This window comes from Siphateles boraxobius, unplaced genomic scaffold (genome assembly GCF_051911475.1).
Source record: "Siphateles boraxobius isolate OS27281-9 unplaced genomic scaffold, OSU_SipBor_1 39, whole genome shotgun sequence".
NCBI classification, from domain to species: domain Eukaryota; kingdom Metazoa; phylum Chordata; class Actinopteri; order Cypriniformes; family Leuciscidae; genus Siphateles; species Siphateles boraxobius.
This window is the reverse complement of record NW_027509019.1, coordinates 143839-171187: the sequence shown is the minus strand read 5'-3', so window position 1 is coordinate 171187 and position 27349 is coordinate 143839. Positions and strand designations below refer to the sequence as shown.

Genomic DNA, 27349 nt, shown 5'->3' with positions numbered 1-27349 from the left:
ACTCTGATCTCCTTTGTCAATCTGTTTCTGGCCTGGTTATACAAGATTTTATCCCCAAGCATATGCTTAAAACCTTCATGTCAGGATGCCTGAGCGGTCTAAGGCGATGCGTTCAGGTCGCAGTCTCCCCTTGAGGCATGGGTTCTAATCCCACTTCTGACAAACCTAACCTTTGGCTGCAGGCTCAAGCTAGAGTCTTTAACCCTCTGGCAAGTTTATCCAGAAATGCAGTAATGTTGACAAAGCACTGCAATTCAGTTCATGCTAGAATTAACCAAACATTAAAGTAACACTGACCTGCAGTAAATGACCTTTAAAGTAACACTTTAGTGCAATGTATGGGATTCTATGGCACTTGGAATTTCAAGTCATGACATTTCAGAAAAAAATGGACATGTTAATTGAATCAACTGAATTTCACGAAATAACATGTTGTGATGTTTACCGGAAGAAGATGTAGTAGAATTTCATGGCAAGGATTCTTGGAAATTTCTTGGAATGAAATGTCATGGGTTTGGGGGCATGGGGTGGAGTGTCATGACACAAGATTCAAGGAATGTCATGTAAAACATTACATTACATTAGCATTAGCATTAACAAGACATTCCATTAGAATGAAAGAATGATATAAGCCTTAAGAAAACATTGTAACAACTGTCTAGTAAACAGGAGATCATGGATTCGAATCCCAGCAGTGCCTATGCCACAGGATGTGGGCACCGCTCACTTAATCTTTTACATATGTAAATCTTTGCATGCTGAACAGTGTGCATCTGCACAAAATGTGGAAATCTAAGAAGTGATGTGCATGCAATAGCGTCTTAAAGCTTGTCTTTTGTGGCTCTGTGGCGCAATGGATAGCGCATTGGACTTCTAGATTGTGAATGGAGGTATTCAAAGGTTGTGGGTTCGAGTCCCACCAGAGTCGTGCATACCCTCTTTTGCTCAGATGTCTTTGTGTTGGACAAGCATATGCTTAAAACTTGAATCCACAAACTACTTCAGAAGCATACCCTTCACGTTCTGCTTATTTCCCTTATTGGACACACCCAACTCAGATCACAGAGTACTCTACTAATTAACTTAAGTCACCTATTTAAATAAGAATAGGTTGAAATCCACTGGCCTAGGCCAAAATCTGCAACAACCTATTGTTGGCCACCTACCTAGAAAAAAAAGAAGAAAAAAAACACGCTTTCCATTTCTCCAAGCTGAAACAGCATTTAGATGTATCGTACCTGGAGGTTCCCGAAACATTTGAGACACGAGTACTGAGAGTTTCGATCCAGAAATAAATGGCTTGAGATATTCCCTTGTCCCTCAACAGAAGCCTGCACACCTTTCAGGTTTTGGAAATAATCCTGTAACTTCAAAGGGACCTATTCATGATGTAATCAGCTATTCTCCTGACATGCTACCTCTTTTAGACTTTGTATACAAAAGCATCGAACCAGTGACAGTAACTGTTGCTGTGGCTTAGTTGGTCAAAGCGCCTGTTTAGTAAACAGGAGATCCTGGGTTCAAATGCCAGCAGTGCCTAATCTGTGGCTTTTAAGATTAGTCATTCAACCTTCTCTGATGTGAAAGTCTTGGCAGGAAAGACAATCTGGACTTCTCGGTTGCAAATGAAGGTTTTAAAAAGGTTGTCGTTTTTTGGGTCCCACCAGAGTCACGAATGGTGTCCCTTTGCACAGACGTCTTTACCAGACTGACATTTGCTTAAAGCTGGGGTTTTCCAACTTTTTCAGAAGCCTACGCAACACATTTTTCTTCTTTTCCTTATTGAGCACACCCAAGTCAGATCGTCGAGTACGTTACTTATCAATCAATTATTTGATTCACCTGTATTAAATGAGAGAGATAATAAAAAATATATATATGTGGTGCAGATGCGCTTCAAGAATGGTTTGCAAGCTCCTGGCTTAGGCCTGAAATCTGCTACTACCGATTGATATGGTCAAGCCTATGGATATTTGTAGAAACAAAGTCTTTACATATATGAAGAATAATACATGGATATCTTTCTGGATTTTGCCCTTTCATATCAGAAGAAGGCTCAGGAAACATTTTAGGCATGACTATCGAGAGTGTAGAGCCAAAATTAAATGAGTTCAGACATTCCCTTGAGGTGTGAAAGGCCTTCGTGTTTTGGAAACAATCCTCTTACCTCTAAGGGACCTCGTTCATGACGTGATCAGCTGTTTTCCTGATGTGGTACCTCTTTTAGACTTGTTTTACCAACAAATTTCACCATATCTGGCGCTGTGGCTTAGCTGGTCAAAGCGCCTGTCTTGTAAACAGGAGATCCTGGGTTCAAATCCCAGGAGTGCCTTTGGCACAGGATATGGGAGTGCTTAACCTTTTCACATATGAAAGTCTTTGCATGACGAACTGTGTTTTCCTGCACAAAACTGGAAAAACTAAGAAGTGCTGCGCATGCAATACTTCCCTGAAGTGTGTCATTTTATGGTACAATGGATAGAACTTTGGACTTCTAGGATGCGAATGGAGAAATTCCCTGGTTGTGGTTTTGAGTCCCACCAGAATAGTCAGTGGCCTCTTTTGCTCTGATGTCTCTGTGAGTCAGACATATGTTTAAAACTGGGGTCCACAAACTACTTCAGAAGCCTACCCTTCACATTCTGCTCATCTCCCTTATTGGACACACCCACGTCAGATCATTGAGTACTCTACTAAGTAGCTCAATTAACCCTTTTGAAATAAGGAAGATAACGAAAATGTATAGCGTCTGGGAGGTTTCGAGAATGGTTTGAAAACCACTGGCTTAGGCCAGAATCTGCTACTTCCTATTGTTGAGATCCAGCCTCTTGATGTATTCAAAACAGTCTTTACTACGGTGGCCGAGAAGGGTCACAACACATACAAACCCCACAACAACTACATATTCAGAAAACACATACAAATTCAGAAAACACATGCAAACAACGCCACAACAACTACATATTCAGAAAACACATACAAATTCAGAAAACACATACAAATTCAGAAAACACATGCAAATTCAGAAAACAACTTTGTCGATTTCACATTCGCTGCAAATATTCGCAGCACGAGCAAATAGGGAAACGAACTGCAAACTGCAAAAACACAACGGAAATGTTTCCGGGGGGGCCATAATCAGTGACGGACCCGCATCCATCCGGTTGTCTTAGCGCTATTTTTTGAATGTGTGCTGTGCTTTTGTTGTCTCAAGAGGTAAGTGTTTCTCTTTCATTATGACAGACTTGTCGATGTGCTCTGATACCGAAGTGGTTTTGTGTGTTTTTAACATATTAAGTTATTGTCCCCATAACGTATTAATCTGCCAACGTTGTTAGCTGGAAACTAAGTTAGCTGGCTAGCTCACGTCTGGCCATTAAATAGATTGTTCTGTCCGTATTGTGCCGAGCAACTGGGGTACGCTCCCAAGTTTTGCACGTCGTGTGGTCTGAACGTGGGGTTCCTTACGGAGGGTCAGCCTACAGGTAACATCCCCTTACTGTGTTCCTATTTATAAATTTATCAACCCCATTAAAGCATATTAGTTTTTATAATTAATCTTTCTGTGTGTGTGTGTGTGTGTGTGTGTGTGTGTGTGTGTGTGTGTGTGTGTGTGTGTGTGTGTTGTGTCGGTCCAGAGGATGACCTAATACGTGCTTACTTTAGAAAGGACCACTCCAACGACGTTATTCGCGATTTTTTGGAGTCAAAGCATGGTATTGTAATGAGCCTGAAAACTCTAAAAAAGAAGGCTGAAACGGCTAAATCTAAGTCGGAGTGCAAATTACAGTCCACTGGAGACTGTGAATGCTGCCATCACCAGTGAATTGAACGGCTCAGGACAGCTGTTGGGCTACAGGGCTATGTGGCAGACCCTGAGACAGAAGCATTCACTGACAGTGAAACAAGACGATGTCATGCAAGCCCTCAGATTATTAAATCCAACAGGAGTATCTCTCCGTCATAGGCGCAGGTTTGTTAGGCGATCCTATTGCTCTGCAGGACCCAATCAGGTGTGGCACGTGGATGGCTATGACAAGCTCAAGCCCTTTGGGATTGCCATCAGTGGCTGCATCGATGGGTATTCAAGGCGGGTTATGTGGCTCAGTAGTGGCAGCACCAACAACGACCCTGCAGTAATAGCTCACCATTACCTGCAGTGTGTTTCGAGCTGTGGCCTTCCGGCTCGTCTTAGGACAGACTGTGGGACAGAAAATGGAGACATGGCTGCCATCCACTGTTCTTTAAGAGAGGACCACACCGATGACTTTGCAGGTTCTCTCAGCCACATGTATGGCACTTCAACTGCCAATCAAAGGATTGAAAGTTGGTGGTCCTTTTTCAGGAAACAGAGGTACGTTTAACAATACTGTTACTCACATATTTTTCAATACTGTTTCATATTTCTGTAATCTTTTCGTAATATTATGCTGGGTTGGCACCATACAATGCTGACTTTGAAAATGTAGGCTTATTTATATGAGCGTCATACATGGATCAGGCTGTGTACTGCCGATTGTGCAATAGTTATGATAAGTAAAAGGATTAGTGTGCATGGTTGACTGTTTCAAATTGTAATAAGTCAAATGGTGAATGCAGTGCAGAATGTTGTTTTCCAAGACTGTCACATAATTTAAGTATTTGTATTAGAAACATTTATACAAAACTAAAATCACTGTACTCCATTATTAGGACACAGTTCTGGATGGATTTATTCAGTGACCTGAGAGAGAGACACTAGTTCAATGGCACCCATGAACACAAGTGCCTTGTACGGTATGTGTTCCTGGGCATCTTTCAGAAAGAGCTTGATGAACACCGAGAGCTTTGGAATAACCATACCATCAGACCCGTCCGGCAGTCTCTCTGTCCATCTGGGAAACCTGATACCATTTACAACCTGCCTCACAGGTTTGTATGTAACACCTGTATTGTCATTTTCAATAAATGTTTGGTTGGTTTCCCTTTGAGATTTAAACACTATTCAAATGAGTTCACTGTTGTGCTTTCTGTGCGGCCTTAGGTTTGGTGGAAGGGATTGTGGATTCCCAGTGGATCCCCAAGTGTTACAGGAGTTCAAAGACCTTCTGCCACCCACAAACAGTTTGTGTGGAGATGCTAACCTCCAAGCATATTTTGCCAACTTGGAGAGACAGAGCCAGCTCGCTCCACCCATCAACTGGCCAGCTGCTGTTGACAACTACATTAGACTTAAGGAAATGGCTGGTCTTTGAGAGAGAGAACTAACAGACGTGTAGGCAGTTTATTTTCTTTCAGACAGCATTGCCTCCAGTGTGGTGTACTGATATGGACACCTTAAATTAAAGGTTAAATTAAAAGCAAAGATATTAATCGATTGCAATGACTTCCCTTACTTTTTCCACCATCACAATGTATGCTTTTGGTGTTAACAGTGTTGATAAATACGGTATCCTGAAGCTAATGGTGACTTTCATGCTAGATCGGTAACATTTCATGACCAATTTATGCAACAACAAATAAACTTCATTCTGATGGCTCTTGCAAAATGTTTCAGAATAGACAAACTTACATTTTCTTATAAAAATTATTTTATTTCTTTTAACTGTTAAAATACTGACAAACAGTAAAGTGCGAACAGTAACAGCAATGTAAATCTGTCACGGAAAGTTTCCAAATAGAGAAACTTGCACCTTTTCTTATACAAAAAATCATTGGACTTCTGTAAACCATGTAACCATACAAATAGTAAAGTGCGAACAGTAACAGCAATGTAAATCTGCCATGAAAAGTTTCCAAATAGAGAAACTTGCACCTTTTCTTATAAAAAAAAAATGGATTTCTGTAAACAATGTAACAGTGCAAAGTGCAATGCAAACAGTAAAAACAATAATGCAAATTTGCCACTGATAATTAATTTCTGATTGACACCTCAATGGAGCCCAAATCCTGGAGCGTTCTTGATTCCATAATTCATGGCTTCCTCAAAGATTTCATATGAGGGTAAGATCGGGAGTTTTAATGTGTTCGCGCAGACATTAGCCTCAGGAAACCTTGAGTGTTTCTGGAATGTGAGTTGAGGCTGTGGTATTAATTTTGCTGCTGGGATTTCTTTCAGGCCTGTGGCGAACATCAGAATGTCCTGCAAGGACATCCCTGACCCTTCCTCTGTGGGGGTTGGGAGTAAAGAAACACATTGAGATTTATCATCCATTTGTGAACTTCACTTCAAACAACATACAGAAAATTATACCTTTTACAGGGATTAAGTAGTCCAGCCAGTAGCCAAGCACTCTCTCCTCCTCATGGCGATTTGAGCTACCAGTTGGGCTCATTTCTGGACGGAACAGTGACTCTACACTCTCGGCTGTCAGGTCTTCCGCACTGTAACACATGTAGGGCAGGAAAATTGGGGGATGCTGTTCCAGAGCGTTGAAAAAGTTGAGGGTAGCCAGGCCATCCTTGAACCTATTACCGGGTTGGGTTGTGGGTGAGGGGAAGAGGCAGATCATGGTAAGTTCTTAATGCTATTGCCAGTAGGACTCACATTTGTTAGACACTCATTTGAGTTTCATTCAAATTCTCGTTTGAATTCTTACAAAGTAGTCAGAGTGACCTACCTCTGGAAGGAAACATGGTTGCGGTAGGTGAAGTACCACTGGATGTAACTATCCACAACTTTTTCCTTATCCTCCAGTGTCCTCAGGCATTATAGCATCCTGCTGTCTGAAGCATGCTGGAGTGCTTATCTGCGAGTTCCACGAGTTCTTCCAGTGTCCTAGCATTCTTAATCTAGAGTAAAATAAAAACACTGTCTGTACACTCTAAAAAATGTTGGGTTATTTTGTGTACCCAATAACATCTCTTCTGGTGAGAAAATCCTGCACAACAGCTCTGTACTTTCATGTCAAGTTATAATATTTTGTCTATGATATAATGCACTTGTTTAAAGATTAATCCATTGTTCTTTCTGTTTTATGTAAAGACACTCTTGGAGATGTTGCTTTAAAAACCCTGCCAGCTATCCTTCCTCCATTGCCACACAAAACAGGCTGCAAGATGGTTCGGCCCTCTTACCATGAGGCAAAACAAGCATTTGTTGATTTACAGCCTGTAGGTACATCATTTATGACAACACATTTGGGGTAATATTTGATCCATTTGTGCATATTTACCATTTAAAATTTCTATTTAAAGGTTGGAACAAACATCATCAAGTATTTGGAGGAGGAGGAGCAACGGAGGCAATTCCCTCATGTCCTGCAGCTTGGGGAAAAATTCAACTGCTCACAAGCCTTCGTCATTTTAGGAGGAGCGGCACTAGAGCAAGACAGCCTTTTACAAGCTGTGGATACATGCTTTAAATTATTTTATGTTTTAGACATTGAGTATCCAACGCCTGCGGCAGCTGTTTGGCAGTTGCTACAACACACAATATTTCACGAGTTCACACTTACATACAATTAAAGGGAATAAAGTATAATGCGTATTTGGCGTGCTGTACGGGGGGAGGGCTCCGAGCTCGGAATTCGGCCCGAACCCAGAGTACTCCCCCCTGTATGTAAAGTGGTTTAGGACTAGAAGAGTGGAGAAGGGGTGGTGGAGGGACGCTGCTAAACTGTCAGAGAAATGAGGTGAGACTGCTGAGTCTATATATACACGTTTTAATCATGATTGCTGAGTGCTCTCCACCCGTGTTAATTATCTGAACGTGCTTCTCCCGAACTTTGTTAATAAAACATCATATTCTGTGCCAGGAGGAGTTCCATCAACTCATTGTCGCCTACTTAGGCAGTTTATAATTGGATAAGCTGGACAAGCTTTGGTTTGTTTTGTTTGTGTATTTGTATTCCATGTTTCTTAGAACTTAAAACATAATTGTAATTAAATTAATTTTAGCATTCTGTGGCAGGAGCTGTTCCCTCAACACACTGTCGCCTTATGAGGCAGTTTATAATTGCATTACTTCTATTTATTTATTTATTTATTTATTTATTGAAAGAATTTCTTATTTTAAGGAAGTAAATGAAAGCAATTGCAAACAATAACTTAATGAAAATGTTTACAACTTGTAATGTTTACAACTGTTTATTTGTGTTTTTGTGATCCATGTTTCTTAGAACTTAAAACATAACTCTAAATTAATTAATTTTAACATTAATATTCTGTGCCTGGAGGTGTTCCCTTCAACACGTTGCCTTATGAGGCAGTTTATAATTGCATTACTTTTTTTTATTTTATTTATTGAAACACTTGCAACAATAACTTTTGAATGCAATGTCTAATTGGATGTAAATAAAGCATTGTTAATATACTTAAGTTGTGAGTGAGTGAGTTATTTTCATGGAAATAATAGTAATTATAATTAATATTAATAATAGTTTGATTAAAGCATTTTGGCCAAATAACCCAACAGATTCGTTTTTTGCAACCCAATTTATTGGGTAAAACTAGTTACCTAATTTATTGGGTTAAAATAACCCAACGATAGGTCGGTGCTACATCAACCCACCATTGGGTTAGCTGTTGGGTCGATTTTAACCCAACTTTTTTAAGTGAGTATTGGTTGGAATTTAGACTACATATTAGTGACAAAGCATGGAAGTCACTGGTTTTATTCCAATATCACACTGGTTTTTCAAGCTACTGGGGTGTCCAAATTGTTGATTGTTCATCAAAATATAAAAAAAAAAAATTCTTGAATATTCTTAGAAACACATAATTACAATTACCTCAAGGAGAACATTCCTGACTTCAGTATCAGGTATATCCTCAATTGGTGCCTCAATGGTCTTAACTTTACCAACCAGGTACTGGTAGAAGCTTGGGGAAAAGCATCGAGGCCCTGGACCACCATGTACAATGGAGACAGCAACCATTCTTCCAACATGGAAATACTCATCACCTTCTGCAGCTAACAATGGCAATGTTCCACGGTTAGTTCAAATTGATTTATAATACTGTCAAAATGTGACAAAAAGTGAATTACCTTTGCTATCAAATGACAGGTATTTGCCATCTTCTTTGCCTTCAAAAAATCGACTGGTTTTAATGGCGTCCATCAAGAGTGTCAGAAATTCCCGTGTAGGCCCTCCTGTGTCCACAGCCTCCTCTGTTTGCCCGATGTCATCAGTGAATTTGACCAAAAGGCTACAGGTGGGGTCAAATGAGGAACGTTTGAATCCCCTCAGAGCACTATCCCAGACATTAGCACGGTTTATATTTAACCTGCTACAGCTTTTTGTGTTAATGTTGTATGACAGATTTGACAGAACGTCTGCAGCCGTCAGTCCAATATCTGCGTCTCTGCAACACAAGAAAGAGAAAAATTAACACTGCCTTTTATTTGGATAATTAAAATATAAATCTTTTATGGTCCCATTACAGTGAGAACACCATATGTGTGTGATGAAATGTGATGGGCATAAGCATGAAGCACACATTGCAAGCTTTCAATAATTTCTGCCAGATTTTGTTTCGGTTTAGGGGTAAGTAAAAAAATATATACAATTTGAATATTTGCTTTAATAATTGTATGGCAACAGAAACCAGGTAAAATGCCAAATGTAGCTTGAACTATGTAATATATCTGGGGAAACAAACAAAAAAAAACAACAACAAAGGTTGACAGCATTATTTCTATCAAAGTACCTGTCTTCCTCCTGAAAATTGTCTACGTCCTCAACATCAGAGCAACTGCTGTCAATGACAACTGGTGCATAGATCTTGGTATATGTGCTGTGGATTAAAGGAACAATGAAATACTAAAACAAGATGGTTGTGAAATTACAGTAAAAAGTGTTATACTTGGTACTGTAATGCATTACATTCAGCAGTCAATATTTCATGCTAAACCCAGAGCCAAAAGTATTAGTGCAATGAACGAACAATTTGAATCCATTGTGACTTACTTGTAGAAGTCACATGATGTGGTGTTTTTGGGTCCTGGTCCTGCTCCATTGGCCTGTTTATGAAAGTAGAGATAACACCAAACAAATTAACAATAATTACATCATTAACATAAACTTAATAACATTACACAATAATACATACTTGCCCATCAGATGGCCTGGACACTGTTGGTGGACATTGTTTTGGTAAACTAAAACAAACAAATAATTTGAATAATTTAATTTAAATCATAATATAGATATTTGTTAATATGATTTAAAGAGCACAACATGCTCGATCTATTCCTTCTCGCAATTGAAAGAAAAAATAAATGAATGCTGTGAAATACGTGGATAATCAAAAACCACAAGCACAGGTCTCAAATTAGCGGGAGAAACTTACATTTTCAGTGGAAGGCTAGCAAATGCCTCATCATCGGATTCTGAAGAGGAGTCATCTCCATGACCTTGGAAAGAGAAAATGATGCATCATTATTAGGCTAGGTATAATATATGGCAATTTTACAACCAGCTCAAATTAAATTAAGAACTCACTTAATTACCAACCATTATCAATTATTATTATTATTATTTTACATACATGTACTTCAATACTTACCCGAATCCTGAAGGGGGCAGATGTACAGTACGATCCTCTGGTAAGACTTTCCAATGGCCTCTTTATAATGTTCAAGGACAAAGGGTTTGTCTGTGCCTGGTATATTTTGTACCTGAGAGCCATCAGGATATACCAGGACATATTCTCCATCGTACATCATGTCTTGATTAAAATCTCGCTGTTTTTTTATAGCAGGTGGCAAAATTTGTTTTGATGACCACAGGGGTTCAACATTTAATGGCAAAGTTTTCCCTCTTATAGGTTTTAACCCATATTTTGTTCTGGTCATTATGCCAATTGAAATCTACAGAAATAAGAAAAGAAGAAAAACAAACATGTTTAAGACTGTGTGTACTGTGTAATAGTCACATTGTGACCTAAACCTCCATATTAGTTTACCTTGACCATAATGTTTGGTTTCTTTTTAGCCTTTGAAAAGGTCCTCCTCTCAGCCTCTTTAACTTCCCTGAACCTCATGAATTGACCTGCTCTTCCTTGGATACTTGTCTCATTCACTAACACACACACACACACACACACACACACACTGATTCATTATAGCTATGCTTTGTGATTGGTTGATAAATTGCCACCTTTCTGACAGCTAAAACCATGGGACAATTCAATGCAGCACAGTAACGTTAAAATGGGAGCACAGTAAGGGGATATTACCTGTAGGCCCACGGCCTAGGCTTGATGACGTGGATGGACACACCGTAAGGAACCCCACGTTCAGACCACACGACGGGCAAAACTTGGGAGCGTCCCCCAGTTGCTCGGCACAATACGGACAGAACATTTCAAACTAAAAATTAAATAAATAGTTCAGATATCAGGACAACATTGTACAAACGCCAGTAATGCATCTATTTAATGGCCAGACGCGAGCTAGCCAGCTAACTTAGTTTCCAGCTAACAACGTTGGCAGACTAATACGTTATGGGGACAATAACTTAATATGTTAAAAACACACAAAACCACTTCGGTATCAGAGCACATCGACAAGTCTGTCATAATGAAAGAGAAACACTTACCTCTTGAGACAAGAAAAGCACAGCACACATTCAAAAAATAGCGCTAAGACAACCGGATGGATGCGGGTCCGTCACTGATTATGGCCCCCCCGGAAACATTTCCGTTGTGTTTTTGCAGTTTGCAGTTTGTTTCCCTATTTGCTCGTGCTGCGAATATTTGCAGCGAATGTGAAATCGACAAAGTTGTTTTCTGAATTTGCATGTGTTTTCTGAATTTGTATGTGTTTTCTGAATTTGTATGTGTTTTCTGAATATGTAGTTGTTGTGGCGTTGTTTGCATGTGTTTTCTGAATTTGTATGTGTTTTCTGAATATGTAGTTGTTGTGGGGTTTGTATGTGTTGTGACCCTTCTCGGCCACAGTACTTTACAAATATGAATATATAATTCATGAAAATCTTTCTGGATTTTGTCTTTCAGATCAGCTGAAAGCATAGCAGAGATTGCTTTCCATTTCTCCCAGCTGAGACAGAATTTAGATGTATTGTAACTGGAGGTTCCAAAAACATTTCAGACACAAGTATTGAGAGTTTCAGATATCCCCTCTTTCTTCAACAGAGCCCTGAATGCCCCCCGGGTTTTGGAAATAATCCCCTAACCTCTTTCATGATGTAATCAGCTATTTTCCTGACCTGCTACCTCTTTTAGACTTTTTATAGCAACACATTGTAGAAGGTTCAGCAAGTGGCGCTGTGGCTTAGTTGGTCAAAGCGCCTGTCTAGTAAACAGGAGATCCTGGGTTCGAATCCCAGCAGTGCCTATGCCACAGGATGTGGGCACCGCTCACTTAATCTTTTACATATGTAAATCTTTGCATGCTGAACAGTGTGCATCTGCACAAAATGTGGAAATCTAAGAAGTGATGTGCATGCAATAGCGTCTTAAAGTTTGTCTTTTGTGGCTCTGTGGCACAATGGAACAGAAGCCTGCACACCTTTCAGGTTTTGGAAATAATCCTGTAACTTCAAAGGGACCTATTCATGATGTAATCAGCTATTCTCCTGACATGCTACCTCTTTTAGACTTTGTATACAAAAGCATCGAACCAGAGGCAGTAACTTTTGTGTGGCTTAGTTGGTTAAAGCGCCTGTCTAGTAAACAGGAGATCCTGGGTTCGAATCCCAGCAGTGTCTTATCTGTCGCTTCTAAGAGTAGTCATTCAATCATCTCTGATGTGAAAGTCTTGGCAGGAAAGACAATCTGGTCTTTTCGGTTGCAAATGAAGGTTTTAAAAAGTGTCCCTTTTTTGGGTCCCACCAGAGTCACGAATGGTGTCCCTTTGCACAGACGTCTTTACCAGACTGACATTTGCTTAAAGCTGGAGTTTTCCAACTTTTTCAGAAGCCTACGCAGCACATTTTTCTTCTTTTCCTTATTGAGCACACCCAAGTCAGATCGTCCAGTACGTTACTTATCAATCAATTATTTGATTCACCTGTATTAAATGAGAGAGATAATAAAACAAATATATATATGTGGTGCAGATGCGCTTCAAGAATGGTTTGCAAGTTCCTGGCTTAGGCCTGAAATCTGCTACTACCGATTGATATGGTCAAGCCTATGGATATTTGTACAAACAAAGTCTTTACATATATGAAGAATAATACATGGATATCTTTCTGGATTTTGCCCTTTCATATCAGAAGAAGGCTCAGGAAACATTTTAGGCATGACTATCGAGAGTGTAGAGCCAAAATTAAATGAGTTCAGACATTCCCTTGAGGCGTGAAAGGCCCTCGTGTTTTGGAAACAATCCTCTTACCTCTAAGGGACCTCGTTCATGACGTGATCAGCTGTTTTCCTGATGTGGTACCTCTTTTAGACTTGTTTTACCAACAAATTTCACAGTATCTGGCGCTGTGGCTTAGCTGGTCAAAGCGCCTGTCTCGTAAACAGGAGATCCTGGGTCCAAATCCCAGCAGTGCCTTTGGCACAGGATATGGGAGTGCTTAACCTTTTCACATATGAAAGTCTTTGCATGACGAACTGTGTTTACCTGCACAAAACTGGAAAAACTAAGAAGTGCTGCGCATGCAACACTTCCCTGAAGTGTGTCATTTTATGGTACAATGGATAGAACTTTGGACTTCTAGGATGCGAATGGAGAAATTCCCTGGTTGTGAGTCCCACCAGAATAGTCAGTGGCCTCTTTTGCTCTGATGTCTCTGTGAGTCAGACATATGTTTAAAACTGGGGTCCACAAACTACTTCAGAAGCCTACCCTTCACATTCTGCTCATCTCCCTTATTGGACACACCCACGTCAGATCATTGAGTACTCTACTAAGTAGCTCAATTAACCCTTTTGAAATAAGGTAAATAACGAAAATGTATAGCGTCTGGGAGGTTTCGAGAATGGTTTGAAAACCACTGGCTTAGGCCAGAATCTGCTACTTCCTATTGTTGAGATCCAGCCTTTGGATGTATTCAAAACAGTCTTTACAAATATGAATATATAATTCATGAAAAGCTTTCTGGATTTTGTCTTTCAGATCAGCTGAAAGCATAGCAGAGATTGCTTTCCATTTCTCCTAGCTGAGACAGAGTTTAGATGTATTGTAACTGGAGGTTCCAAAAACCTTTCAGAAACACGTATTGAGATTTTCAGATATTCCCTCTTTCTTCAACAGAGCCCTGAATGCCCCTCGGGTTTTGGAAATAATCCCCTAACCTCTTTCATGATGTAATCAGCTATTTTCCTGACCTGCTACCTCTTTTAGACTTTTTATAGCAACACATTGTAGAAGGTTCAGCAAGTGGCGCTGTGGCTTAGTTGGTCAAAGCGCCTGTCTTGTAAACAGGAGATCCTGGGTTCGAATCCCAGCAGTGCCTATGCCACAGGATGTGGGCACCACTCACTTAATCCTTTACATATGTAAATCTTTGCATGCTGAACAGTGTGCATCTGCACAAAATGTGGAAATCTAAGAAGTGATGTGGATGCAATAGCGTCTTAAAGCTTGTCTTTTGTGGCTCTGTGGCACTGGATAGCGCATTGGACTTCTAGGTTGTGAATGGAGATATTCAAAGGTTGTGGGTTCGAGTCCCACCAGAGTCGTGCATACCCTCTATTGCTCAGATGTTTTGGAAACAATCCTCTTACCTCTAAGGGACCTCGTTCATGACGTGATCAGCTGTTTTCCTGATGTGGTACCTCTTTTAGACTTGTTTTACCAACAAATTTCACAGTATCTGGCGCTGTGGCTTAGCTGGTCAAAGCGCCTGTCTCGTAAACAGGAGATCCTGGGTTCAAATCCCAGCAGTGTCTTTGGCACAGGATATGGGAGTGCTTAACCTTTTCACATATGAAAGTCTTTGCATGACGAACTGTGTTTACCTGCACAAAACTGGAAAAACTAAGAAGTGCTGCGCATGCAACACTTCCCTGAAGTGTGTCATTTTATGGTACAATGGATACAACTTTGGACTTCTAGGATGCGAATGGAGAAATTCCCTGGTTGTGAGTCCCACCAGAATAGTCAGTGGCCTCTTTTGCTCTGATGTCTCTGTGAGTCAGACATATGCTTAAAACTTGAATCCACAAACTACTTCAGAAGTATACCCTTCACGTTCTGCTTATTTCCCTCTTTGGACACACCCAACTCAGATCACAGAGTACTCTACTAATTAACTTAAGTCACCTATTTAAAGAAGAATAGGTTGAAATCCACTGGCCTAGGCCAAAATCTGCAACAACCTATTGTTGGCCACCTACCTCGAAGAAAAAGAAGAAAAAAAAACACGCTTTCCATTTCACCAAGCTGAAACAGCATTTAGATGTATCGTAACTAGAGGTTCCCGAAACATTTGAGACACGAGTACTGAGAGTTTCGATCCAGAAATAAATGGCTTGAGATATTCCCTTGTCCCTCAACAGAAGCCTGCACACCTTTCAGGTTTTGGAAATAATCCTGTAACTTCAAAGGGACCTATTCATGATGTAATCAGCTATTCTCCTGACATGCTACCTCTTTTAGACTTTGTATACAAAAGCATCGAATCAGTGACAGTAACTGGCGCTGTGGCTTAGTTGGTCAAAGCGCCTGTCTAGTAAACAGGAGATCCTGGGTTCGAATCCCAGCAGTGCCTAATCTGTGGCTTCTAAGAGTAGTCATTTAACCTTCTCCTTCTCTGACGTGAAAGTCTTGGCAGGAAAGACAATCTGGACTTCTCGGTTGCAAATGAAGGTTTTAAAAAGGTTGTAGTTTTTTGGGTCCCACCAGAGTCACGAATGGTGTCCCTTTGCACAGACGTCTTTACCAGACTGACATTTGCTTAAAGCTGGGGTTTTCCAACTTTTTCAGAAGCCTACGCAACACATTTTTCTTCTTTTCCTTATTGAGCACACCCAAGTCAGATCGTCGAGTACGTTAATTATCAATCAATTATTTGATTCACCTGTATTAAATGAGAGAGATAATAAAAAATATATATATATGTGGTGCAGATGCGCTTCAAGAATGGTTTGCAAGCTCCTGGCTTAGGCCTGAAATCTGCTACTACCCATTGATATGGTCAAGCCTATGGATATTTGTACAAACAAAGTCTTTACATATATGAAGAATAATACATGGATAACTTTCTGGATTTTGCCATTTCATATCAGAAGAAGGCTCAGGAAACATTTTAGGCATGACTATCGAGAGTGTAGAGCCAAAATTAAATGAGTTCAGACATTCCCTTGAGGCGTGAAAGGCCCTCGTGTTTTGGAAACAATCCTCTTACCTCTAAGGGACCTCTTTCATGACGTGATCAGCTGTTTTCCTGATGTGCTACCTCTTTTAGACTTGTTTTACCAACAAATTTCACTGATCTGTGGCTTAGCTGGTCAAAGCGCCTGTCTCGTAAACAGGAGATCCTGGGTTCAAATCCCAGCAGTGCCTTTGGCACAGGATATGGGAGTGCTTAACCTTTTCACATATGAAAGTCTTTGCATGACGAACTGTGTTTACCTGCACAAAACTGGAAAAACTAAGAAGTGCTGCGCATGCAATACTTCCCTGAAGTGTGTCATTTTATGGTACAATGGATAGAACTTTGGACTTCTGGGATGCGAATGGAGAAATTCCCTGGTTGTGGTTTTGAGTCCCACCAGAATAGTCAGTGGCCTCTTTTGCTCTGATGTCTCTGTGAGTCAGACATATGTTTAAAACTGGGGTCCACAAACTACTTCAGAAGCCTACCCTTCACATTCTGCTCTTTTCCCTTATTGGACACACCCACGTCAGATCATAGAGTACTCTACTAAGTAGCTCAATTAACCCTTTTGAAATAAGGTAAATAACAAAAATGTATAGCGTCTGGGAGGTTTCGAGAATGTTTTGAAAACCACTGGCTTAGGCCAGAATCTGCTACTTCCTATTGTTGAGATCCAGCCTCTGGATGTATTCAAAACAGTCTTTACAAATATGAATATATAATTCATGAAAAGCTTTCTGGATTTTGTCTTTCAGATCAGCTGAAAGCATAGCAGAGATTGCTTTCCATTTCTCCTAGCTGAGACAGAGTTTAGATGTATTGTAACTGGAGGTTCCAAAAACATTTCAGAAACACGTATTGACAGTTTCAGATATTCCCTCTTTCTTCAACTGAGCCCTGAATGCCCCTCGGGTTTTGGAAATAATCCCCTAACCTCTTTCATGATGTAATCAGCTATTTTCCTGACCTGCTACCTCTTTTAGACTTTTTATAGCAACACATTGTAGAAGGTTCAGCAAGTGGCGCTGTGGCTTAGTTGGTCAAAGCGCCTGTCTAGTAAACAGGAGATCCTGGGTTCGAATCCGAGCAGTGCCTATGCCAGTGGATGTGGGCACCGCTCACTTAATCTTTTACATATGTAAATCTTTGCATGCTGAACAGTGTGCATCTGCACAAAATGTGGAAATCTAAGAAGTGATGTGCATGCAATAGCGTCTTAAAGTTTGTCTTTTGTGGCTCTGTGGCACAATGGAACAGAAGCCTGCACACCTTTCAGGTTTTGGAAATAATCCTGTAACTTCAAAGGGACCTATTCATGATGTAATCAGCTATTCTCCTGACATGCTACCTCTTTTAGACTTTGTATACAAAAGCATCGAACCAGAGGCAGTAACTTTTGTGTGGCTTAGTTGGTTAAAGCGCCTGTCTAGTAAACAGGAGATCCTGGGTTCGAATCCCAGCAGTGTCTTATCTGTGGCTTCTAAGAGTAGTCATTCAATCATCTCTGATGTGAAAGTCTTGGCAGGAAAGACAATCTTTTGCTCTGATGTCTCTGTGAGTCAGACATATGCTTAAAACTTGAATCCACAAACTACTTCAGAAGCATACCCTTCACGTTCTGCTTATTTCCCTTATTGGACACACCCAACTCAGATCACAGAGTACTCTACTAATTAACTTAAGTCACCTATTTAAATAAGAATAGGTTGAAATCCACTGGCCTAGGCCAAAATCTGCAACAACCTATTGTTGGCCACCTACCTGGAAAAAAAAGAAGAAAAAAAAACACGCTTTCCATTTCTCCAAGCTGAAACAGCATTTAGATGTATCGTAACTAGAGGTTCCCGAAACATTTGAGACACGAGTACTGAGAGTTTCGATCCAGAAATAAATGGCTTGAGATATTCCCTTGTCCCTTGAAGGAATACAAGTTTATTAAAAGGTTTAATCTAACTTCTAATACTATCATATATAAACTGAGAAAGTTCTGTTTGTTGAAGTTAGCATTTCAGGTTAGGATGGTAAATGATATCAGCTGTGAAACAGTTTCCAGCAAGAGAATCTGGCAAATCCTGTTTTCTCCATTGTAAGTTAAATGAGTCTGATCACTGAGACTTTCTTTAATGGCTCTGAGATGGCTCTTGGAACCAGAGTTCCTGGCCACTATCAGCATTTGAATAGTTATGCTGATTCCATTGGATTGGTAATGCCCTCAGAGTAGGGTGTGTTCGTACTACATTTGCATGCTTTGTTTGAATTTATCTCCACCTCCAGAAGTCCCTCCTCTTAAAATGCCTATAATATACCATGTAAAGTTACTTTAATTTAGACGATGTTGGAATGACTGCAGCTACCGACAAGCAATAAAGAACTTCTGCTTGGAAAACTTCCACCCTCTCCTGGTCTGAGCTTCTAACTTTTCTACAAAGAAAAAGATCACTACAGATGGTGCCGTGACCCGGATAGAATTAACTTCACCTGAATCCAGATTGGAATTCAAGCTCAAAGATCTGACTGCATTCCAGAGAGAATCTTACCTGAATACAGAACTGAAATCTCCACTCAACAAAGACTGAGTTCCAGAACTGAAATCTCCACTCAACAAAGACTGAGTTCCAGAACTGAAATCTCCACTCAACAAAGACTGAGTTCCAGAACTGACTCCTGAAACTTCAAAGCTCAACAAAGAACAAACTTTTTTTGGCTGAGTTCCAGACGGAATCCTTTCCGTACAAACAACGATTTGGTGAGTTTCACTCTATTCAAAGAACCACTGAAGACCAGTACAAATCTCTGCGCCGTCAGAGAACAGTTATCAGACAGCTGCAGTGTCTGGCTAACAAAGTTACCCTTTAAAAGTTTATTTTCAAGATGAAAGTATAGCCTCTACATTGCTAGAGAATGTATCCTCTAAAGTTAGGGAAGGTTAACATTACGTGTCAATATTGGTGAACCTCTGTTCAAACAGGGATGTGTTTATCCTCTTAAAGTTAGGAAGGTGAAAGATCCTTTGCATTTCCTTTTAGAGAAGATTAGCGTAACGTGCTAATATTTTCTGTGTTACCCTTTGCTCTGGGTAAGGAAGGTTAACTGTGTTATCGAGTGTAGCCTCTTTTGATCAGAGAAGATTTAGTGTTTTTGTTTGTTTTATCCTCTAAAAGTTAAGAAGGTGAAAGATCCTTTGCATTTTTCTTTTAGGGAAGATTAGCGTAACATGCTAATAGTTTGTGATGTGTTGGTAACAAGGAAGTTTAACAAGATTTGATCTGTGTTAACAAGTATACCCTCTGTTGATCAGAGAAGTTTATTTTTTGATTGTGTGGTAACAAAAGAAATCCACAAAATGGTTAGAAGAAATGCTAGGCTAGTTCCATCAACTGAGAAAAATTGACTAGCTAGCCCTTTATGGACAGACAGTGAGTTCAAGTCATTGTTAGGAGAGAAAATGGATTCCATAATGACTGAGTCAGTTAGATTGGATTTGACAAAGAAATTTGGTATTGATCCAGACAAAGTTTGGTCTATTGAAGAATGCAAGAAGGTGTTAGGTGCATGTATCAGAAAGAAAAACATGAAAGGCATAATCTGTTGCCATAGAGAATATAGCTTATCCATTGCACAAGAACAAACTAGGTGTATTGATAAATTAAAAGAACAGAACAAACAAATGCACACTAAGGTGGGCCATAACAAGGCCTCAACCAAATGTGACTCAGAAGACCAACAGTCAGATGAAACTTATCCTGACTGATAAGCCTGTAGATTCAGTAAAGGTATGTGTTGCAAGAAGATCTCAGGGAATTGAGGGAACTGAAAGTGTTCCTCCCAACTCTTCTGTTGTCCAAAACCAAACTGTTGCCAAAGCACTCGGACCTAGAGACATAGAAAGACTATCCCAAAGCTTACCTTCAGTACGCATAGATTTTTCTGATTTTAGAAGGGCATTGATCAGTAAAATGCGTCTTTACGACATGTCGTTGGCAGAAGTCACACAGCTGATGTCACAAATTCTAACTGAATCTGAATTCAACAGTTTTGAGTCTGCTGTTACTTCTGAACTACAACATGCCAGAAAAGATGAATTGAGAGAGGGAGTTTTGAAAGCGTTGAAGAACATTGTTGGACCCAAAATTGACTGGTCGAAGATCACTAGTTGTTTACAGAAGAAGGGTGAAACTGTTAGTGAGTACACTCAAAGATTTTGCCAGTCAGCAGCAGCGTACAGTGGTATAGCTGACACTTCAGAGAAGGTGTTAGAAGATAATGGTCCCCTAGTTCGCACATGGTTTGATGGTCTGTTGTCAGAACATAGAAAAGCATTGCCTTTCTTAGACTTAACATGGTCCACTAGAACCATACAAAACAACTTGGAGAGGTTAACTACTTGGGAAACAGATTCTGATGTCAAGGCAAGAGTAAAAATTGCAGCAGCATCCTTTAAGGTCAACACAGAGAATCAACAGAAACGCAAATGTCCTAAGAGAGAGGGCAGCAGTTGTTATTACTGTGGTAAACATGGACATTGGGGAAAGGAGTGTAGGAAAAACAAAAAGAACTTTAAACAAGTTAACAATGTTACTCAGCTCCTACTCAGTCTGCTTGCTACTCTGAAGCAGCCCGTCCCCTCGTCATTAAACTCGTTGGGCAGCTTGTTGATGTGTTAACCATTTGGGCTGTGAGTGCTTAATTTCCCCAGTAACTTTCAACAAAGATGAAAGACTTATTTTTGTTTAATAGAACAAAAGGAAAGTGACTGTCTCACCCTTCCTTTGGGGAACACCAAGTTAAGTAGACTCACAGCCTTAAATGCTATTTTACAGCACAGACCTTTCATCATTAAGTGTGTTAGGTCAGACTGTAAACGTAAAAAAAGCCCTCATGCAGTGTCCACAATAATGCCAAATATTGTCTTACAGCGTGCACCTGTCACAAATCCGTCCTCATGTATGCTGTCTGCTATGACTGAAGTTTTGTTAGAGGATGAAGGAGAAATTACTCACGATTGTGTTACGCTTACATATACACCTATGAGTGAAGTAAAAGAAAAAGGTAACAGACGAGCAGGTTATGCAGTAACGTCCACCACGGAAGTGTTAGCTTCAGGACGTCTTCCAGATCATTTTTCAGCTCAAGCTGCAGAACTAGTAGCCCTAACAAGAGCATGCACGCTAGCTTCAGGATCGGTTGCTAATATCTACACAGATTCCAGATATGCTTTTGGGGTAATTCATGATTTTGGTGTCAGGTTGAACGTGCAAACAGAACAATCAAAATCAGGCTAAGCAAAATGCATCAGGAAGGAGTACCATGGGTTGAAGCGTTGCCAGCAGTACTGTGTAGTATAAGAGCCTCACCTAACAGATCAGTAGGACTGAGCCCTCATGAGATTATTACTGGACGCCCAATGCAGATGCCAGGTGTGATTGATCTTAGAAATGCTGATGTACACATTGCCTCAGATGCCCTGATCACTTACTGTGAAAACCTCACAAAGGCAGTACAGAGTGCCAGAGAGAGAGTTGAGTCGTGTTGGCAGACTCCACCAGAAGGTGGCCACACTATCATCCCAGGTCAATGGGTTATGATAAAGTCATTCAAAAACAAGCCATTAGAGCCTAAGTGGCACGGACCATATCAAGTGATGTTGATTACAGCTGCTGCAGTATTATGTCAGGGAAAGAAAACCTGGACTCATGTGTCACACTGTAAGGTTGTTCCTGCTCCAACAGGGATAGCATAGGACACGAACCAGTGGGGAGCCGAGGAAAGAACCGATTGCAACAGGCGTCGGTGGCCAACCCTTCGGTGAAGAATCCCTCATAGGCCTTCCCATCCATTAATCCATCCTCATCTCACTGCGTTCTTTAGGTGTCATAATTAAGAAATAGGGAAGAAGGAACAACAATAGCAGACTCGGAAAAGTTTACAACCCTAGTGTTTGAACAAATACTGCTCTCCTGTCTTTTGTTTTCTCTCTTCCTCTGTGCAGATAACACTTGATGGCTGAACCGAGACCCATATGCACCGACCTCCTCGTCTGCGTATGAAGACATAACCTCAAGAAACAACTAGACCCACTCCCGAGCCAACTATCACAAAAGGATAGAGAAAAGAAAAAGAAAAAATAAATACACAACGCAGAGACTACGAAACCTTCAGTCATACATCGACATGATCAAGATTGTCCTACTACTACACATCATGAAGATCGCACAAAGTCCGGACTCCAGAAACAAAATATTCTTAGAGCTGATGAATATGTCACAAATGCCTTGTTTGCTGGAAAGAAAGTGTGCATGTCACATCCGAAGATGACTGCATTCCAGGACTCACTTGTGCACAAACATGGTGGTCCAACAAGACATTCTTGATCTTTCAGCAAAATTACACCAAGATGACTGAGGATAATTCTTCATGGTTCAGAAACTTGATTGATCACGAGAAAATCACAGTTCCAACCAGAAAAGACTCACGGACCCTAATTGCATGTTTTGTTTATGTGTCAACATGCAATTACAGAAAAATAAACACAGAACATGCCTTATGTGCCTGTAACTATCACAAGTTGCAAGAATTAATTTTTAATTGTTTAAATTTGTATATAGTGTGGGAGTAATTTAGAACTCCCAAAGGGGGAATTGAAGGAATACAAGTTTATTAAAAGGTTTAATCTAACTTCTAATACTATCATATATAAACTGAGAAAGTTCTGTTTGTTGAAGTTAGCATTTCAGGTTAGGATGGTAAATGATATCAGCTGTGAAACAGTTTCCAGCAAGAGAATCTGGCAAATCCTGTTTTCTCCATTGTAAGTTAAATGAGTCTGTTTACTGAGACTTTCTTTAATGGCTCTGGGATGGCTCTTGGAACCAGAGTTCCTGGCCACTATCAGCATTTGAATAGTTATCCTGATTCCATTGGATTGGTAATGCCCTCAGAGTAGGGTGTGTTCGTACTACATTTGCATGCTTTGTTTGAATTTGTCTCCACCTCCAGAAGTCCCTCCTCTTAAAATGCCTATAATATACCATGTAAAGTTACTTTAATTTAGACGATGTTGGAATGACTGCAGCTACCGACAATCAATAAAGAACTTCTGCTTGGAAAACTTCCACCGTCTCCTGGTCTGAGCTTCTAACTTTTCTACAAAGAAAAAGTTCACAACACCCTTATCCCTCAACAGAAGCCTGCACACCTTTCAGGTTTTGGAAATAATCCTGTAACTTCAAAGGGACCTATTCATGATGTAATCAGCTATTCTCCTGACATGCTACCTCTTTTAGACTTTGTATACAAAAGCATCGAACCAGCGACAGTAACTGGCGCTGTTGCTTAGTTGGTCAAAGCGCCTGTCTAGTAAACAGGAGATCATGGATTCGAATCCCAGCAGTGCCTATGCCACAGGATGTGGGCACCGCTCACTTAATCTTTTACATATGTAAATCTTTGCATGCTGAACAGTGTGCATCTGCACAAAATGAGGAAATCTAAGAAGTGATGTGCATCGAATAGCGTCTTAAAGCTTGTCTTTTGTGGCTCTGTGGCGCAATGGATAGCGCATTGGACTTCTAGATTGTGAATGGAGGTATTCAAAGGTTGTGGGTTCGAGTCCCACCAGAGTCGTGCATACCCTCTATTGCTCAGATGTCTTTGTGTTGGACAGGCATATGCTTAAAACTTGAATCCACAAACTACTTCAGAAGCATACCCTTCACGTTCTGCTTATTTCCCTTATTGGACACACCCAACTCAGATCACAGAGTACTCTACTAATTAACTTAAGTCACCTATTTAAATAAGAATAGGTTGAAATCCACTGGCCTAGGCCAAAATCTGCAACAACCTATTGTTGGCCACCTACCTAGAAAAAAAGAAGAAAAAAACACGCTTTCCATTTCTCCAAGCTGAAACAGCATTTAGATGTATCGTAACTGGAGGTTCCCGAAACATTTGAGACACGAGTACTGAGAGTTTCGATCCAGAAATATATGGCTTGAGATAATCCCTTGTCCCTCAACAGAAGCCTGCACACCTTTCAGGTTTTGGAAATAATCCTGTAACTTCAAAGGGACCTATTCATGATGTAATCAGCTATTCTCCTGACATGCTACCTCTTTTAGACTTTGTATACAAAAGCATCGAACCAGTGACAGTAACTGGCGCTGTGGCTTAGTTGGTTAAAGTGCCTGTCTAGTAAACAGGAGATCCTGTGTTCGAATCCCAGCAGTGTCTTATCTGTGGCTTCTAAGAGTAGTCATTCAATCATCTCTGATGTGAAAGACAATCTGGACTTCTCGGTTGCAAATGAAGGTTTTAAAAAGTGTGCCGTATTTTGGGTCCCACCAGAGTCACGAATGGTGTCCCTTTGCACAGACGTCTTTACCAGACTGACATTTGCTTAAAGCTGGGGTTTTCCAATTTTTTCAGAAGCCTATGCAGCACATTTTTCTTCTTTTCCTTATTGAGCACACCCAAGTCAGATCGTCCAGTACGTTACATATCAATCAATTATTTGATTCACCTGTATTAAATGAGAGAGATAATAAAAAATATATATATATATGTGGTGCAGATGCGCTTCAAGAATGGTTTGCAAGCTCCTGGCTTAGGCCTGAAATCTGCTACTAGGCAAGGCAAGTTTATTTATATAGCACATTTCATACACAATGGTAATTCAAAGTGCTTTACATAGAAGAAATTAAAATAATCAAAAGAAATCAGAATAATTAAAACAGTTTAGAATAAAAGATAAAATACAGAAATCAGAATAATTAAAACATAAAATAAAATACAGTGCAAACAGTCGGACGAACAGTGGCACAGTGCTCATTCAGTAAATGCACAGCTAAACAGATGTGTTTTGAGTCTGGATTTGAATGTGACTACTGTAGGAGCACATCTAATCTCTTCTGGAAGCTGGTTCCAGCTGCGGCTGGCATAGTAGCTAAAAGCAGACTCGCCATGCTTAGAGTGAACCCTTGGTATTTCTAGCCGATGTGATCCTAATGATCTGAGTGATCTGTTGGGTTTATATTCAGTGAGCATATCTGCAATGTATTGAGGTCCTAGGCCATTGAATGATTTATATACCAGTAATAATACTTTAAAATCAATCCTAAATGTAACTGGCAGCCAGTGTAAAGACCTGAGGACTGGTGTGATGTGTTCATATTTTCTGGTTCTGCTCAGAATCCTAGCAGCAGCGTTCTGTATGAGCTGCAACTGTCTTATGGTCTTTTTGGGAAGGCCAGTGAGAAGTCCATTACAATAATCCACCCTACTGGTGATGAAAGCATGCACAAGTTTTTCTAAGTCTTGACTGGAAACAAAGCATCTAATTCTTGCAATATTTTTCAGGTGATAATATGCTGATTTAGTTATTGCTTTGACATGACTACTGAAACTAAGGTCTGACTCCAGAGACACACCCAGATTCCTGACTTGATTTTTAGTTGTTTGACCCCTAGACTGAAGGTATGCGTTCACCTTGAGAACTTCATCTTTGTTTCCAAACGCAATGACTTCAGTTTTGTCTTTGTTTAACTGAAGAAAGTTTTGGCACATCCAATTGTTTACTTCATCAATGCATTGGCAAAGGGAGTCAATGGGGCTGTAATCGTTAGGCGATAGGGCTAAGTAGAGCTGTGTGTCGTCTGCATAGCTATGGTAAGCGATTTGGTTCTTTCTCATTATTTGGCTCATTGGGAGCATGTACAGGTTGAATAGGAGTGGCGCAAGAATTGAGCCTTGAGGGACTCCGCATGTCATGGATGTCCACTCAGACTTATGGTCTCCTATACTCACATAATAACCTCTGCCTCCTAAGTATGACCTGAACCATTTTAGGACTATCCCAGAAAGCCCGACCCAGTTTTCCAGCCTGTCAAGAAGTATTTTGTGATCGACAGTGTCAAATGCAGCACTGAGGTCGAGTAGTACCAGCACTGATAATTTGCCTGTATCAGTATTTAAGCGAATATCATTTATTATCTTTATGAGCGCGGTCTCTGTACTGTGGTGCGGTCGGAAACCAGATTGAAAATGGTCAAAGTATCCATTCGAGCTTAAGAATTTGTTCAGCTGATTGAAGACAACTTTTTCAATGATCTTGCCTATGAAAGGAAGATTTGAGATCGGTCTATAGTTGTTTAATATGGTCTTATCCAGATTGCTCTTTTTCAGGAGGGGCTTGACAACAGCAGTTTTCAGGGAGGTCGGAAAACTCCCAGAGAGAAGTGAGGCATTTACCACTTCTAGGAGATCTGCTTCTAAGCTGTGTAACACATTTTTGAAAAAAGATGTGGGAAGTGCATCAAGGGCGCAGGTTGATGTTTTTAGTTGCTGTACGGTTTCTTCCAAAATTTTGCCATCAATTTCTTCGAAATCAGACATAGTGGCTACTTTCTCGTGCTGTTGTTTGATCTGCCTGACCCCAGCGCAACTCAAGGATGAGCTGATCACCTTTCTGATATTATTGATTTTCTCAGAGAAGAAAGAAGCAAACTCACTGCACTTTCTCACTGAGAGCATTTCACTGGGAATCTGGCTTGGGGGGTTTGTCAGTCTCTCTACAGTAGCAAAAAGAGTGCGCGTGTTGTTTATATTGCTGTTTATAATATTCGAGAAAAAAGTCTGTCTAGCTTTGCTTAGTTCCTTATTGAAAGCATGGATGCTGTCTTTGTAGATGTTATAATGGACTACAAGTTTTGTCTTCCGCCACATGCGCTCTGCTTTTCTGCATTGTCTTTTCATATTTTGCACTGCTGTTGAGTTTCTCCAAGGTGCTTTTTGTCTGCCACTCTTCTTCCTGACTTTCACAGGAGCAATATCATCAATTACACTCTTAACTTTTGAGTTAAAAGAATCAAGGAGAAAATCAACAGAGTCAGCAGATATGCTTGGTGTTAAAGATATAGCCTTCATAAATAGTACACTAGTATTCTCATTTAAGCATCTCTTCTTGACAGACACAGATCTAGCTTCAATGGCAGGAGAGATCAATATATCAAAGAAAATACAAAAATGATCAGACAGTGCTACATCCTTAATAACAATTGATGAAATGTTTAGACCCTTACTGATAAGTAAATCTAGAGTGTGTCCACGATTATGTGTGGCTCCATGTACATGCT

The 27349-nt window shown here is 40.2% G+C and overlaps 1 protein-coding gene, 1 long non-coding RNA gene and 12 other non-coding genes across 14 annotated transcripts; 12 read left to right on the top strand and 2 right to left on the bottom strand.

Moving 5' to 3' along the window:
* Nucleotides 1–839: 839 nt before the first annotated feature.
* trnar-ucu (transfer RNA arginine (anticodon UCU)) lies at nucleotides 840–928 on the top strand. Its single transcript is given in 2 exon segments — nucleotides 840–876; nucleotides 893–928. It is a non-coding gene; the product is annotated as a tRNA-Arg (tRNA).
* Nucleotides 929–1465: 537 nt separating this feature from the next.
* trnat-agu (transfer RNA threonine (anticodon AGU)) lies at nucleotides 1466–1539 on the top strand. The gene has a single exon. It is a non-coding gene; the product is annotated as a tRNA-Thr (tRNA).
* Nucleotides 1540–2258: 719 nt separating this feature from the next.
* On the top strand, nucleotides 2259–2332 carry trnat-ugu (transfer RNA threonine (anticodon UGU)). The gene has a single exon. It is a non-coding gene; the product is annotated as a tRNA-Thr (tRNA).
* Nucleotides 2333–5886: 3554 nt separating this feature from the next.
* On the bottom strand, nucleotides 5887–6664 carry LOC143703910 (G2/M phase-specific E3 ubiquitin-protein ligase-like). Its single transcript, XM_077197384.1, has 3 exons — nucleotides 6600–6664; nucleotides 6233–6447; nucleotides 5887–6147 (listed from the first exon to the last, which is right to left on the bottom strand). The coding sequence occupies exons 2-3, from the start codon at nucleotides 6372–6374 to the stop codon at nucleotides 5912–5914; spliced, it is 378 nt and encodes a 125-aa protein (XP_077053499.1). The 5' UTR covers nucleotides 6375–6447; nucleotides 6600–6664; the 3' UTR covers nucleotides 5887–5911.
* A 4052-nt stretch (nucleotides 6665–10716) lies between these two features.
* LOC143703909 (uncharacterized) lies at nucleotides 10717–11252 on the bottom strand. Its single transcript, XR_013191471.1, has 3 exons — nucleotides 11161–11252; nucleotides 10888–11003; nucleotides 10717–10792 (listed from the first exon to the last, which is right to left on the bottom strand). It is a non-coding gene; the product is annotated as an uncharacterized LOC143703909 (long non-coding RNA).
* Nucleotides 11253–12206: 954 nt separating this feature from the next.
* Nucleotides 12207–12280, top strand: trnat-agu (transfer RNA threonine (anticodon AGU)). Its single transcript has one exon. It is a non-coding gene; the product is annotated as a tRNA-Thr (tRNA).
* A 1093-nt stretch (nucleotides 12281–13373) lies between these two features.
* trnat-cgu (transfer RNA threonine (anticodon CGU)) lies at nucleotides 13374–13447 on the top strand. The gene has a single exon. It is a non-coding gene; the product is annotated as a tRNA-Thr (tRNA).
* An 830-nt stretch (nucleotides 13448–14277) lies between these two features.
* trnat-ugu (transfer RNA threonine (anticodon UGU)) lies at nucleotides 14278–14351 on the top strand. The gene has a single exon. It is a non-coding gene; the product is annotated as a tRNA-Thr (tRNA).
* A 362-nt stretch (nucleotides 14352–14713) lies between these two features.
* On the top strand, nucleotides 14714–14787 carry trnat-cgu (transfer RNA threonine (anticodon CGU)). The gene has a single exon. It is a non-coding gene; the product is annotated as a tRNA-Thr (tRNA).
* Nucleotides 14788–15534: 747 nt separating this feature from the next.
* trnat-agu (transfer RNA threonine (anticodon AGU)) lies at nucleotides 15535–15608 on the top strand. The gene has a single exon. It is a non-coding gene; the product is annotated as a tRNA-Thr (tRNA).
* Nucleotides 15609–17238: 1630 nt separating this feature from the next.
* On the top strand, nucleotides 17239–17312 carry trnat-agu (transfer RNA threonine (anticodon AGU)). Its single transcript has one exon. It is a non-coding gene; the product is annotated as a tRNA-Thr (tRNA).
* A 6226-nt stretch (nucleotides 17313–23538) lies between these two features.
* Nucleotides 23539–23612, top strand: trnat-agu (transfer RNA threonine (anticodon AGU)). The gene has a single exon. It is a non-coding gene; the product is annotated as a tRNA-Thr (tRNA).
* Nucleotides 23613–23751: 139 nt separating this feature from the next.
* Nucleotides 23752–23840, top strand: trnar-ucu (transfer RNA arginine (anticodon UCU)). Its single transcript is given in 2 exon segments — nucleotides 23752–23788; nucleotides 23805–23840. It is a non-coding gene; the product is annotated as a tRNA-Arg (tRNA).
* A 535-nt stretch (nucleotides 23841–24375) lies between these two features.
* On the top strand, nucleotides 24376–24449 carry trnat-agu (transfer RNA threonine (anticodon AGU)). Its single transcript has one exon. It is a non-coding gene; the product is annotated as a tRNA-Thr (tRNA).
* The last annotated feature ends 2900 nt before the right edge of the window (nucleotides 24450–27349 follow it).

Coding starts and splice junctions, on each gene's coding strand:
- LOC143703910 (XM_077197384.1), bottom strand. CDS start 6,374: ATGTGTTACAGTGCGGAAGACCTGACAGCCGAGAGTGTAGAGTCACTG. Junction 6,148..6,232: donor CTACTTAATCCCTGTAAAAG/GTATAATTTTCT, acceptor CAACCCCCACAG/AGGAAGGGTCAGGGATGTCC.